Here is a 15,501-nt window from a genome sequence, read left to right on the forward strand (position 1 = left end):
ATTTCTAACCGTCATGCATTTTGCGCTGATTACTATGACGTCTCTCTTTAAATAATGACGCGCTGTTTGTAGCCCCTCCCTCTCAATTGCGTTGGCCCTGTCTTTAAAGAAACAGCGGCACTAAAAATTATATGCTGTAGTCGACCAACAGATATTTTAATTTTTAATATTGCTCACTACGACATTGGTGTCGTCTAATTCATGCATTTGATTTGATTTTAATCTTATTTCTTTGATGTCATTCACATTAAAGTGCATTGGCATCAGCGCTGCAGCATCATTTACATAAAATAATTGTGTAACTCTTGATACTTTATTTCTTGCCATTTTTACTATGCAAACTTAAAACAAATGTTAAGTTTTTAAATTATAATTATGTAATTTTTATTGGCATTTACATCTAGCAGATGCTTTTAGGGGATCTACATTTACATTTTACATCTATTCATTTGGCAGACGCTTTTATCCAAAGCGACTTACAAGTAGTTTTATACAGTGTCACATTACTGCAGAGCAATCAGGGGTAAGGTGTCTTGCTCAAGGGCACTTCAGTCATGACCTGCTGGCACTGAGATTAGAACCTGCAACCTTCTGATCACAAGCCCAACGCTCTAACCATCTAAAAGTACAGTAGGCTATGAGAAAAGGTGTGACGGTGGCAATAGAAAAATGATTGCAGTCTTTGAACTACCAGACAAAGAGAACGAAGAATCTAACAACATTACTTTTGAGAAACATTTTATTATATTGTGCATTGTTCTGACCACTGTTTGGCATCCAAACTGATACGACATGTTCTGTGTTAACACATGCGGGACTCAAACAACACAAATCATAAACAGAAACACACAAACAAAATATCCTGACAGATGTTTGTATTCAGGATGAAGACCTGGCCCTGACCAAACCTGTGTTTGGCTAGTAGGCATTCACAAAAGATAACATACGTATGACACTTTAAGAAATTAGAATATAAAAACTAAGGTAAAATACAGAGAAAAGTCATATATTCCGTCCCTACTGAAAAGTGGGTTTATTTTTGAAAACTCTTTACATTCACTTGTAATTTACGTTTGGCACCGTATGCTCCATAAGACACTCGGTATATTAAGCAGGCTTAGGCCTACAGATGTGTGGATGAGCAGTCGTAGTCAACACATAATGCAACTTTAACAAAGCGAACGAATTACAAAATCGTCAAGTCTACGCAATACAGGGGTGACCGTATTCATCTTTGGTGTAGATTTATTTTGCTTTCTGAAATGATTATTTTGCGACACCTCAATCAAAAGGGTTGCACACATACTGTATTCTCAGCTATTGTAAATGTACTTCATCCACACTTCATAGTAAACACTCATCATTCATACTGCACAGATACACACTTGGTTAAACGTGAGAATAAAATTACGATCATTTGTGTCCAACCCTTTGAAAGAGGTGCACATCTCTTTGGATTATAGCATCTGTAACCATCACCGCACCTGCTTCACTACAATCTAACATGAATCAAGTACAGAAGAAAAATATCACGCTCACCCAGAATCTGAGCGCTATAGCTACATTGAAATTATGCTCGGCTATACCATTAAAGGGAAATATGAAATTGGGTTTTTGGCACTTTCAAATATACAGAAATATAAATATATATCTTTGGAGGTAATGGTATGGGCATCATTTGGCATCTCTGTATAATTATTCTGTTCATTCTTTGGATCGGATTTTTTTCATATTGCAAATGACCCTCTCATCATAAGGCCATCATCATCATCATCATCATCATCATCACATAAAGCGTTCAGTATCTGCTGCAATAACATCACCCGAGTTTGAAAGTTTTTTAGTAATTCACAAAAAATGAAGTGTTTGTTCCAGGATCAAAACAAGTTAAGCTCTTTCCATATCTGAGGTGTGATGTTAATTCCCACAGTAAAACAAAAATCATCTTTACTTTAACACACTTACAATGCACATCTTTGGGTTCCGCAGGGAAAAGAAAGAATTTAGAAAAAGTCACAGTTTGTGTAATTTAAGCTGTTAAGTCATCCAGGACTTCACTTCACATCAGGACTTTTTGTATTATCTTGATTTGTACTGATCCTGGATCGTTCCTTAAATACAAATGCTAAAGCAAACAGAATTTCAACCCTTCACGGCAAATTAATCTCCAAACAAACTCGTCCTTAAACCTCGCAAAACAAACAGATCAACAACTTGATCTCTCGTGGCAAATGCAAAACATTCATCCTGGTGCGCTTCACAAAAAAACAACAACAACAAAAACTAGGAAAATGTATTAAATAAAACCGCGGTATTAATGTTCATCGCTTCGTCTGTCGATCTGGACCTTTCAGTCTCTTTTGATCCGTCGCCACATTCAGACGATACAAAAGCAGCTTTTCCCCCCCACAAACCTTTTTCTATAACCTGAGGCACATTTCATTTTAACATGTTCATAGAAAACAAAAATATTCTGTGAAGTCCAAAAGTCTGAGGCCGCATCGCATTATTTTGTTCCTGATATTTAAGTTTTAAAACGCAAAACTGTTATAAAGAAATAATTCACATTTCTAATCACATTTCTCTCCTTGTTTTAAGCACACAAAAAAAGTGTGTCTTCAACAGACTTTTGGCGTATATGCCAAACACCTTTATATTCATAAATAAATAAAACTGCAGAATAAAGCCAGAAACCGTAAAGTGTAAATCCAGTATGAAGGTCAAAAGATTGACTGAGGTAGAGAGACAGCAGTACAAAACTCCGTCTCTGTCACTTCCACGAACAGTAAACACTCGTCTGCTTGTGTGAAGCACATTATAGGAATCTCAAGACATTGATTATTTCTGAAACACGTTCATCTGATCTTTGGAATACCGGGAATCTTTCAGCACAGGTCCGGAATAGATGGATACTGAGAAGTGCAAGATATTCAAAGCCAGTTTGTGACTTAATAAAGCTATTCAAAACTTTCACAACCTACGTGAATCTTTGGCACAAATATTGTATTATAAATCTCTCCCGTGTGAATGAATATCAGAGGTCTAGCTCAAGCTCACGACACATACGGCTGTTTCTGGTGATTGTTTTTGGACGGGGTCATCGGGTCTAAAAGAGGTTCCGGTTGGACTGCTGGTTTCCGTCTCATCCTGAGAGCAGTTTCCAGAATCACCCGTCTCTCCGCTGCCGGTGTCGCTGGTCTGAGAGCTCTCGGACTCCCCGAGCGGACGGCTTAAGATGTGAAGAGAGGAACCCTGAGCGGAGATGACCGGCTCTTCTTCCTCATAACGCAGCACTGTCTTACCAACTTCATAAACACGTCTGTCATCCTCGATCTGTTCATACAAACATTACACAACCCATTTTATACATTAGAATTAAGTCGGTCGTTGGGAATGTAGGTGTCAAAGTTCATTTCTAGAGACAATCGCTTGTTTTATAACTCGCCTCAGACTTATTTTTGATGTTGAAGATGGTCCATCTCTTCTGTTTGCTCGGAGCGTCACTCATAATCGGTCCTGCACTGTTTATTATCAAACCTGCTCCTCCCTGAAACAAACAAATAAACAAACATTTTAGCAAACAAACATTTCAGCAGTTTTAGTCATTTCGATTCATTTCTATTACTTTGGCATCAATGAAGTGCGTCCTCATCATCGGAACGTGAACGTCTGTGATCTCCGCTCGACGCTGATTGGCTGATGAAACCCCGCCGTGCGTGACCTCATTCCTCAGCGGTCCAATCGTCTTTGAGGATGATGATGATTTCCTGCAGAGAGTATGAAGACAAATTTTATTTCCGTGGTTTGATAAACACGTGAACGCGAGGATGATGTAAATGAAGCATTACAGATAAAAACCGAACCCTTAACGTACCGTTTAAAGAGGATGAGGACACAGAGGACGATGCAGATGAGAGCGATACACACACCGATGATGATACCCGTCATGGATTTCTCCCCGATGTGGTAAAGGTCGTCTATAAATGCTGCTGAAATACACACGAGCAAAAATCACATGAAAACACGGAATCATAACACAACACGTTTGCCTTATGAAGCGGCAGTAGACACGCATGTACCTTTTTGCTCAGCGTGGTTGTCAGTGTGACGTGGATTTTTGCTCTGATGATGTTTGGCCCGGAGCAGCTGAAGTTCAACGGTGCTGGAGAACGGACCGTCGCCCGCCTGGTTAGATGCAGAGATCTTCACCAGGTAAACATGACCCGACTCCAGCTTCTCCAGAAGAGCCATGGTGTCTGTAGCTGAGGCAAAAACACAGACGGATGAGTCAGATAAGAGACATACACTCTTAAAGGTGTTCTTTAAAGAAGCATCTCTCTTGTTCATTTTATGACCTTTTTTCGCCACACAGAACGGTTCTTCAGATGTAAAGGTTCTTTATGGAACTGAAAGGTTCTTCTATGGCATCGAGGAACCTTGTGAAGCACCTTTTTTGAGTATATGAGAACTCGTTCTCAATTACATTAAATTTCCCGTTAAAAAAGCTAAATGACAGATGAGATCTCTTTAATATCTCAATTATTTCTCCTAGACACCAGTGAGATTATACAGAGAACAAATGGAAATTTTTGTCTCCTGAGAAAAAGAGTCAGAAATCATTCGAGTTTGAGAATAGATATGTCTCGTCTGCGATCAAAAGTCAATATTCGTTAAGATCTCAATATAAACTCCAACATTTCTCATCACATTGACTCAAATCCAGATGATTTATTTAACCAGCATTCCTACCAATATTACCCGTCTGTATTCATTTATTTGAGACTTCTCTTAAACTGAGAACTCCTGAACTCTGCAAGAGAAACATCTGCGCAACGCCATTTTGCTCTAGCAACACAAAACTCTCTGCCAAGAACATCCGCGTGTATTTGTTTTCTCCTGAAAGATTGAAGAAATAGCACAGGAGACCTCGACGAGACATCAATGAGAACATAAGGACTGAACATCTTAACGTGTCTATTACTTCAGTATCTTTCAGAGAGAAACGAATGTTCGGCTCACCTTCTCTCTGCAGAACCTGCCATTCACCAGCGAGCCATGAGCTCTGTGAGGCGTACAGGATGGTGTAATGAGCCACAGACAGGTTGGGTTGATCCGGCGGTCTCCATGACACCAGCGCTGTACCGTCATCGATCAGAGACACTTTCACACCCAGCGGAGGAGAGGACGGAGCTGTGGAGCAGAACACACATGTGCATGAAACTCAGTCTTATTTCTGATCTTATATCGCAGACTATAGAGCACTTTCAGTACCTTCTAGTGAAGTCTTCTGATAGACCGTCGCGCTCCAGGGACTGGACATATGATCCATATGCAGACGAACCGCAAAGTCATAGCGAGTGTTGGGCCGCAGTCCTGTGAGCGTCACCATTTGTTGGGTTCTGAGGAGAGAGAGTTCAAAGTGATTCAGCTGCAAACACACGACAGACAGTCTTTATTGATGCGGATGAAGACATCGAGACTCACGTCTGGACGTAGCGGACACCCGAGACATCAGATGGACTCACGGGCCCGCAGCGGACGGAATAACTGACGGGTTTTCCAGAACTGAACGCAGGTCGACTCCAGCTCAGAATCACAGCAGATGAACTGTTGGCTTTAGCGTGAACGTGATCGGGAGCAGGAAGAGCGGCCAGCCTGCGGTTCGTTGCAGCTGAAACAGACACAGTTTTGTTTACAACCACATCTGACTAAGTGTCCGTCAAGAATAAATACCCGGTATTTGAACCAGATACTGCCAAGAACCTCAAGACACACCATAAAATATTAAAAGGTAATTTCATGACACACCTCTGGCTTCGGGTATAAATAAAAATGAGAGTGAAAATAAAAACAAAAGCATGAGCTTTTTTTGCATACCCCCTGAGACCTGACGCATATTAGGACGTCACTATTACTGAAACACATCTATAGTAGGGCTGTCAAAAGATTAATCGCAATTCATCACATCCAGAATAAAAGTTTGAGTTTACATAATGTAATGTGCATTGTATCTATAAACACATACATGTATCTATTTAAGAAAAATATTAACGTTAAAAACACTTTCTATATATTATTTAGAGTATAAGTAAATAAATATATACATGTAAATATCTACAAAATATGTATATATGTATGTGTTAATAAATACAAAATGAATATGCACAGTACACAGACATATCTTTATATCTTTAAACCTTTATTCTGGATGCGATGAATCAATTGACAGCCCTAATTTAAAGTAAAGAAGATCAAATACGTCATTTGTTTGTTGAAAATATTCAGATTCTTTATTCCATAAGCCTGAAACAGGTGTTTACTTAATATTTTTGCATTAGTAATTATTTTGTTTTTGTATTTAACTATTCAATACTTTTTTGATTTGTTTTTGAAAAAGTGTTTTTGTAATATAATTTAAAACTGTCATATTACAGTATACTAAAATATAATAGTTCCATATGATATCGTCTAATGTGTATTTATTTTTAACTAGTTTTTAAAATAAAATGTTCAAACTTTTTGTGATATACTTCAAAGCTCTCATAATGCTGTGTCACATTATTAAATTATATTACAAACCACAATAAAAGCTCCATATGAAAATGTGAAACTGTCTAATGCCTATGCAACTCGATCAATTTCAAATAAGCGATTCATATAATATCAGACCCACATTTAAAAAAGTAAATTCTGTATCGAATGGACTTACAGGCACACGCAGGAGTGTTGACCGTCTGATGTGCCTGGTATCCATCACCATCAACACTGAACGCCAGCATCTTGACATGATACTTCACTCTTGGACCTGAAGAACACAATCAATAAAAACATCACATCACTGTTTTTCAGGGACAGACATCTCTGTTCAACACAAGCCAGAGCATCAGATTGGGTGCTGTTGCTTCAAATGTGCCGTTCATCACCCAACCACCAGGGGGAGCATATTAACATCTCTTTTACTGATTTACCCCAAGAACAACAAAATGAACATGAATGAGACATGAAAATATAAGACGTTCGTGATTCTAAATGCGTAAATTTTTTACACGTGTACACTAATATGAGACTCTCAACAACAACAAAAAACACAATTCTCCCGAGATGTTTCAGTGTTTTGGTGTTGTTAAGCTCTAGTTCGTAGTTGAGTTTAAGGGCTGTTCAGTATGCGAGGTATCAGGCAGTTTGGGTGTTTATAAGCTATTGGGGCAGAAGGTCAGAGGTCACAGGGCACAGGCGCCATTCAGATGCAGTCGCAGCTTTATGACCCGAGGTCTGGGGTCAGACACAGATAAAACTTCACGCTAGTTATAATGTCAATCCTCGGAAAACAAGCAAGACTGTGACATTGAACTAAATAATAATCTTTCATTTTAAATTAATCTAATTTGGCTACATTCTAAGTTATCAATCTTAAATAAATTGTTAAAAATGTTGTTTTTATTTACTAATGTTATTTTATATGACGCCATGTGAGTTGGGAACCGTTTACATTACTGGTTGATATTTCCTGAAGTATATAATCCTTAAATGTTCTTATATTTTGTTTGGTACGTCCGGCTGAAGAGGTGGACGGAGGATGGAGGAGGGGGCGGTCTCACGGGCATCTGCCCGACCTTAAACCCCAGCACAATAGATGTCCCTGGAGAAGCGCTGTGGAATGATGGGAAAACTTGAAGCAGACATCTGGGGTGTGACCTTTGACACCGAGGGGATATTACGTGACACGGACAAAGGCGTGAATAGGCCGACCGCAGCCAGGCCAACCGTGCATAAATCTGACCAGAAGAAAAAGGTCATTATTGATCAGAGAGAAAATTGGAATTGTGAGACCGGCCAGATCCATTCAGATGCAAACGCAAAAGAAAATATTTGAGTGAATATAGTTAATAACAAAATGTGATAGCTTTGCTCAGACTTGTGTTTCTGAGTTACCTTTGAAAATGTGTGTAATGTTTTTAGCATTTAAACACTTTCTCTTAACACAGTGTAATAATGAGCATTTGTAAAGAAGTTGTTTTTCACTCACTGAGTCCAGTGATGGTGTACTGGTGGTCCTGTGCGGGCAGCTGAATAACGGAGTCCTCTGATTGGCTGTCAGGGTGAAAGGAGAGCTTGTATCCCTGGACGACGGCATTGCTGGGGGCAGGATGCCAGCGGACCGTCACAGACGTGCAGTTTTGAGGTTCAAGCTCAAGCTCCGGTGCAGGAGGCACTGAAGATGAAAACACAGGCGATTAGCTGTCTGAATGATTCTTGACCACATAATATTGTTGTTTAATGACTCTTAACGTGTTATACATGAATGTAATGTGGAAGGATGTGAGAAACTTGACTTCATCATTGATTTCTGTTTGTAAGACATGAAGGAACTAAATCAATGAAGTCTCGTCTATAAGAAACAATGAACAGTCTGTAAAATAAATAACATCGGTTTCCACCAAACATCTCCATCCGGCCATCGATTTCACATCAGCCGGAGGCTTCGAGGAGTTTATTATGAGTCTACAACATCTTCACTTGTGTGTTATCACATTAAGATGGATCGTGTTTTCAGAGACGTGTTTATTAAGTCAAGCTTTACTATTAATGATAATGATAATGATTAAGAGTTGTGTTTCTCTATCACACTTCAGTTTATTTAAACAACTCCATAGAGACATTACCAGTTTTGCTGATCTAACCATTCAGTCTGAGACACTGAAATGTCAATCTTAATGGTTCAGAGTCAGAAATGGACAAATAACATGTCCGTCTAAACAAAGCAGAGACTAGAGAACAGAATATTTTGACCAAGCACCCACCCAGAAAACCCAGTACAAGCATTCAGAACACCAAGGCAACTCCATAGCAACCCACTTAGAATGCAGAACACACTCAAAACACCCTAGCGAGTAAAAACATGCAGAACACCATAGCAACAGCATACCTGGATAGCACACATGCATCTCAGAGACGTCTATTTGACGTCTGCAAGGCGTATTTCTTTGAGCGTTTGCTTATATGCAACACATCTCTCAGACGATTCCTGTCAGATGTCATTTAGACATTTTCCAAGATGTCTCATGTTTATGCTTTAGATTGTAAATAAAACTGCTTTTTCTAAGACGTTTATCAGATGTTTTTACCCAGCCGATGTTTTCCGGGACCTTTAGCAGACGTATTACAAACGTACCTGTGCTGTCTGGATAGAAACAGCGAATGCATAACAACAACACAATTTTTCAGCATCATGGTTTTGTATTGACAAGCACTCGGTCTATCTTCAGAAACCTTTAATATAGTTGTACGTGATCTGTTTTTGTTCTGAGACCGTAAACTTGTTTTAAGCTTATCCGAAGGTTTCCAAACAGCCCAACTTACTAAACACAAGAGAAAGGTTCTGTTTAAGGAAAAATATCCATCAGAAAAGAAGCTGAACGGAAGAAAAGGCTTTCAGAGTCCCTCAAACACATCTATTATTTTCTACAGCCCGACACTTATCCTTCGTCGTGACCCGAAACGGAGCCGTGCTTAACTCCTGAGTGGCAGCCGGGGTTAAGGGTCACCGAGTGACAAACAGACTGCAGAAATAAAGCCAGGTTTAAATCTAAAACACCCGTCACTGCCCAGCTCACTTCAGTGCCTTTGGTGTGTCCAATCCTTTCAGAACAAAGCGTCAAATAAAACACAATCTTCCTTAAGAAAATGTGAGATTTGAGAATTAAATTAAAGTTGCAACTCATGTGTCAGAATCACAGAAGATAGAACCCTAAATACAAATAGTGTTAATAGAGAGAAACACAAGTTTGTCGCTCCGACGACCTTCATAAGAAATACGATTTCTATCAAACCATGATGTCAGTTCTCACCTGCAGCGCTGGACGTTTTGGGAGTTCGATGAGAGCTCCAGGCGGACGGCTGACTCCAGCCCACACGAGTAGATGCTGACATACGGATCAGGTAGATGGTGTCGGCCTGCAGATCCTGAAGAAGATGCTGAGTGTTGTTCTCACCCTGAACGGGCATCTCAACGGAGGTCACCTGCTCGTCCGCCGCCGTCCGGTAAGACAGACGGTACGCAGACACTCGCCCACGACTCAGCTTGGGAGGAAGCGGCTGCCAGGACACGAGAATATCGGTCGGGCTGCGACTCGTCAGACTGAACTCAGGTGTACGGAGAGGCACTGGAGACAAGAGAAATCTCTGTAAAATCTCGATGATTTCTCCTAGACATTAATGAGATTAAATGAAGAGCACATGGAAACATGCTGACGTCTCAAGAGTGTCCCGGATATTTCTCATGAGAAGAAAAAGAGTCAGAAATGTCTCAAATGTAGAGTTTGAGAAGAGACGTCAAACTGAGCTCAGATTTGTCTCGTACGCATTCAAAGGTCAATATTATTGAAGATCTCAATATGAACTCAAATATTTCTCAAATCTAGTTTGGATACATCTAGACATGTGGGGTTACTTTTCCATTCATTTCATCGCTCTGTATTTGAAAATCTTCTCAAGATCACAGAGATCTGACCGGTTACAGCAGACACTGCAGCAGTGCATTGTGGGAAATGTGTGTATTATCTCACCGTTCTCCAGCGTGTGCTGTGTGACTTGCTCCGACATGCGACTTGCACCCATCGGCATGTAAGCGACGATGTAAAACGAGTAGTTGCGTGCCGGCTCCAGATCATCGACGATGTGACTGGTGGTATCGTTTCCGATCACTGCTTGATATTCTTCGTTATTCAGACCTGTAATCACAAACACTTCTGAATGATTCAATCAAAACTAGATTTACACCAGATTACAGGTGCGGTGGACAAACAAACGTATTCTTGAGTTGACGCTATTTGTCTCATTTTCATGTGAAAACACGTCTCAAATCTAATTTCCAGACTCACCGTCCGTCTTTGTGTAGTGTATGGAGTAAGCAATAACTTTCTGGGCGTTGTACTGCGGCCGTTCCCACGCCAGTAAGATAGCAGAGCTGGAGATGGTTTCGGCGTGGACGTTTCGTGGTGCACCGGGGCGGTCGTCTGACTGGATCACGACGAGACGGGCCGCCGACAGAACCGAACCCTGAGAGTTCTCCGCCTGGCACTGATAAAAAGCTTCATCTTCCGGAATGATCTGGGTTATCACCAGTTTACTGAAGGACGATGAATACAAACGGGTCAGTATCACAACACACAATGTCTTGACATGTTTTCCACGCTAGGTTTTGGTGTTACCTGTTGTACATCTTACTGCGGCCGTTGGAACTGATCATCTGACCGTTTCTAAACCAGGAGATGCGAGGAGCAGGCGTCCCTTTGGCCTGACAGCTGAAGCGGGCTGTACCGGCTCTCGGACGCGTCTGAGTCTCTGGTTTCTCCAAGAAAGATGGAGGAACTGTAAAATGAATTTTGTTTTGTTAAACGCCATCACCTACACGAAGAATTTTGTTTACAGCGCAAATATTTTCTTACCGAGCACAGTGAGGGTTGCAGTCGCTGTGGTGTAGTTACGCGTCCCCGGCGTAGTCGCCCGGCACAGGTACGTGCCGCCGTGATGCGCCTTTACGACAGAGATGACCAGGTTACCGTTTCCCATCACCTTGGTGCCGAACACATCTATGGGTTTGGAGTCGGCCCTGCTCCATGACACCAGCGGCCGGGGTTTTCCCTCGGCCATACACTCCAGAACCGCAAGTCGATTTAAAGTGACGGTGATGTTTTGAGGTGCCGCCACAATCTGTGGTTTCATACCGAGAGGCCACGGGACCAACGCTGGACCAAGAACAGAAACGGTTTTAATGTCTTTCAAAAGAAAGAAATGTCTTCAAACAAACATTTTCTGTGAAAGAAACACAAACCTGGTGTGACGATGAGCTCGGCGTCTTTGCTCCTGACTCGACTGGCCACGTTTGTTGCCGAACAGCGATATTTCCCAGCATCCCTCATTGTCACGTCGCGGATCTGCAGCGCTCCATTTGGCAAAATTGTGATTCTGAGACAAATAAACGCACAAAGAATGTTCACTAAACACCCAAATATTAATGTTCATTATATATTTACTTTTCAATTCAACTGTTCAATAAAGATCATTTGAGATGTGAAGTTCTGCGTGCGCACCTGTCTGAATCCAGAGGTAAAGATCTTTGGTTGAGGTCCCAAGTGATGACAGGTGCAGCGTCTCCACTAACACTACAAGAGAATCTGACCACGGATCCCAGCGACACCTTCACCGGGACGGGATGAGATACAATAGACAACACACCTGAACAAGACGAGAAAAAAGAGATTTTCTTGACGTGTGTTGGATCATGCAGAATAAGACGATGGTGAAAAAAAATCACACTTTTTGGAGTGGAAATCATTCACTATAAATGTTTTTAGCAAGTAAACTGGGTACATTTTGACTCCACAGGGAAAGTAATTGCCGGTCCATCTCAAATCAATAGAATAGCTTTTAAAACTAATTGGGTTACTGACACAGACAAATCCTCCAAAATCAATAATGAGCACGTCTGAAAGATAAGAGTTAATGTTAACTGATAACACACGGCCAGTTATTCACTTTTAACATCATTTAAAGAGACAGTGCCTTCATTTATTCATTCTCACGTTTCTTTCTTCTGCAGAACACAAAAGAAGATATTTTGAAGAATGTTGATAATCAAACAACACTGAACCCCATTGTACGAACACAAAGACATTTCTCAAAATATCTTCTTTTGTGTTCCACTGAAATAAAGACTCACATACAGGTAAACCACATGAAAGAGAAGAAACGATGAGAGAATTTTTATTTTTGGGTGGACTGACCCTGGCTGTAACACGTACGCTTAATATATGTTTGCTAGTTTTGCTAGTTTGTTTAAAACAAAAACTTAATAAACAATCGACACAACACAGACAACAAACGGAAATCAGAAGCCTAGAAATGAAAGCAAACCTTTCAAAAGCTGTAATAGTTTCTTGAATCCAGCAGACAATAATCAGATTTCGCTCATATATCAATCTTTTAAGATCTGATCTCATCTGTGATTGGTTGTCTGTTAATGTGCAGGTCAATAATAAACAGCTGCGCGAATCAATGGATCAATCGACCAATGACAGTGAATGATGAACTTTATAAATCAGCAGAAATCAATAACACTTCCATCTATTCTATAGGATAACTCCCTCAGCGTATAAATGTGCTCAAAATGAGTTTAAGACTTCACACAAAACTAACCGATACAAGACATTTAGCGCACCTGAAAGAAATCAACACAGAAGTTATTCATTTTACCCACAAGCCCCTGGGTTTAAAGGTAATCAATGATTCTTCACTTCCAATTACAGCTAACGGACATTCAGATTAATCTTAAATTCTCCAAGTGCTCCCAAATGTTACGAAAATATTGCAGTAACATTGCAGTTAGGTTATAAAATGAACGTTATATTCAATGTTCTTTAAAAAACTTTATTTGGTACTGCCACACACCTGGTAATACCATTGTACTGCTTTCTGTTAGCTGCGTACAGTGTTGTAAAAGCAAAGAAATCACACACATCCGATCTCTGGGCAGTAATAATCAAACATGTTTAGGAGGGTCTGCTCTGTGTGTGTGTGTCCGGTGAGGTCAGCAGGGTCATCAGAGGTCAAATCAATGCCTGGGTCAAACAGCACAAAGGCTTCCTGCTAAAGATCAGAGGTCACTCAAGTCCGTCTGTTCAGTGAGTTTCATCTCAGATTAAAAGTGTCTCTACGTCACAAGCGTCATTAATATAAACCCTGGCTTTAGAAAAACACAGAGAAAGAGTCTGAAATCCTTTTTGAGGGAGCAAATGTCTCCAAGAACGCCTCGGGCTCAAATGAAGGAATAAGAGTTTACGCTGGATGTAATATTTTCGGACCGTTCCTTTGCATGCACTTTTGATTTGGGGTCATTTGGGTTTCTTTCTTCTGACCCTGGCAGGTTGTCATACTTATATTTAGTCATGCACTCTGTCTAGTTGTAAATGATAACGTACAGACAACTTCAAGTTAAATTGATATTTTAAAAACTCAAATCTAAATTTGAACTCCAGCGTTTGTCTTGAATGTGATTTTAAATAATGAGACAGAAAGCCAAAGAACAAAATCAAGGTTAAGTCCAAAGACCATCAAGCCGTTCCTTTCAGACCCCTTTGCTTTCTCTCCTTCACAAACCCTGACAAGTCTAACAAAACAACTGACTGCCGGTCTAAAGAGCAACGTTAGTGAAAGAGAGCACTGCATCAGTCAGGCTGGATGTGGACAGCAGGGGCATCAAGGCGAGCCGCCGGTCAACACATTGCTGTGGAATAAAGACAATCCCACAACCCCGGTGACCCGCTGACCTCTCCCGACGGCCTTTAGACAGACGGGCAGTGAAGCAAACCAATACCACCCCCCTCCAGTCCACTCACCCGCAAAACACCCTCTTCTCCCCGAGTCACACCTTAACCCCTTAGTGACATGTTTGAGCTTAGTTTGCGTTTTCACTCCATGAAATATCGGGTTAGAAATGAACCTGCTCTGGGTCACTTTAACTTCGCGTATTTTCCCCAGCAGTGGGTGCACATCACCTACAGAAACGTTGATGATGTGAAAACAGGGTCACAGCTGTTTAGTTGTGCTTGAACTTCTGCAGGTCTTTGTGAAGGTCAGCGCTCAGGGAGTTGAATAGACACAGATGTGTCCACAACGGGCCTCTCAGGCCACCGGGGACAATGGAAGCCAGCGAATAGCCTTCATCAGATTTCTATGTGTAGCCGGCCAGCAAACAATCGCAGCCAGAACTGCATACAACGTGCTTACACAACATAAAAATCACGTCTCATTGCTAAATGTTTGGCCTAGACTGATTTCGAAAGGGAAAACGTTTCATGGAACGCACCTGGGATTGTGAGACGTGATCTTCGGCTCAAGATGGCTCCGTGTTTGTTTTGGGCAAGGCACTGGTAGAAACCTTCGTCTGATTGTTCTGGTGAAGTCCTTAGATCTGTGATGCACAGCGTTCCGTTGGGAAGGACCTGCACCCGGTCACTCTCCTGAAGACGGATGCCATCCTTCATCCACTGCACGGAGACGGGCGGCTCGCCTTCAGCCTGGCAGTCCAGAGGAACCTGATCACCTCGAGATGCTCGCACGTCACTGGGCTCCACGACGAAAGCCAAATCACTAACACAAGAAACAGCTGCGGCAGAGAAGTTTGATTAAATATGAGCTCAAATTGCTGAAAAACACGAAGGCGGTTTCTTTAGTAAGACACAAAGCTTTATGAGGGAGCAAGCTTTTGGAACACATCTAATCCTTTTAGTCATGGTCAACTTACAGAGAAGAATGAGCCTGCCATTGATTCATTTTCACTCAGATCTTCAACTTGATAAACAATAGATAGATAAACAGCTATTTTCACCTGATCTGAACATTTAAAATGACTTTCATTGGTTCATCATAATGTAGTAATGTTGATTTAACCATTACTACAATAAAACAGTTCAATGCCTGAGGTCAACTGATAACCGTTTT

General features: G+C 41.1%; 1 protein-coding gene across 1 annotated transcript; it reads right to left on the minus strand.

Moving 5' to 3' along the window:
* Positions 1-723: 723 nt before the first annotated feature.
* Positions 724-12,950, minus strand: prtgb (protogenin homolog b (Gallus gallus)). Its single transcript, XM_079450612.1, has 18 exons — positions 12,916-12,950; positions 12,093-12,237; positions 11,834-11,967; positions 11,448-11,747; positions 11,211-11,370; positions 10,881-11,128; positions 10,566-10,730; positions 9,849-10,163; positions 8,027-8,212; positions 6,710-6,805; positions 5,485-5,671; positions 5,272-5,399; positions 5,020-5,190; positions 4,080-4,262; positions 3,875-3,989; positions 3,626-3,767; positions 3,446-3,547; positions 724-3,333 (listed from the first exon to the last, which is right to left on the minus strand). The coding sequence occupies exons 3-18, from the start codon at positions 11,919-11,921 to the stop codon at positions 3,043-3,045; spliced, it is 2,877 nt and encodes a 958-aa protein (XP_079306738.1). The 5' UTR covers positions 11,922-11,967; positions 12,093-12,237; positions 12,916-12,950; the 3' UTR covers positions 724-3,042.
* Positions 12,951-15,501: the final 2,551 nt, after the last annotated feature.

Source organism: Barbatula barbatula, assembly GCF_947034865.1.
Source record: "Barbatula barbatula genome assembly, chromosome: 25".
Lineage (NCBI taxonomy): Eukaryota > Metazoa > Chordata > Actinopteri > Cypriniformes > Nemacheilidae > Barbatula > Barbatula barbatula.

Coding starts and splice junctions, on each gene's coding strand:
- prtgb (XM_079450612.1), bottom strand. CDS start 11,921: ATGAGGGATGCTGGGAAATATCGCTGTTCGGCAACAAACGTGGCCAGT. Junction 10,731..10,880: donor ACACTACACAAAGACGGACG/GTGAGTCTGGAA, acceptor TTGTGATTACAG/GTCTGAATAACGAAGAATAT. Junction 5,400..5,484: donor GGTGTCCGCTACGTCCAGAC/GTGAGTCTCGAT, acceptor CTCTCTCCTCAG/AACCCAACAAATGGTGACGC.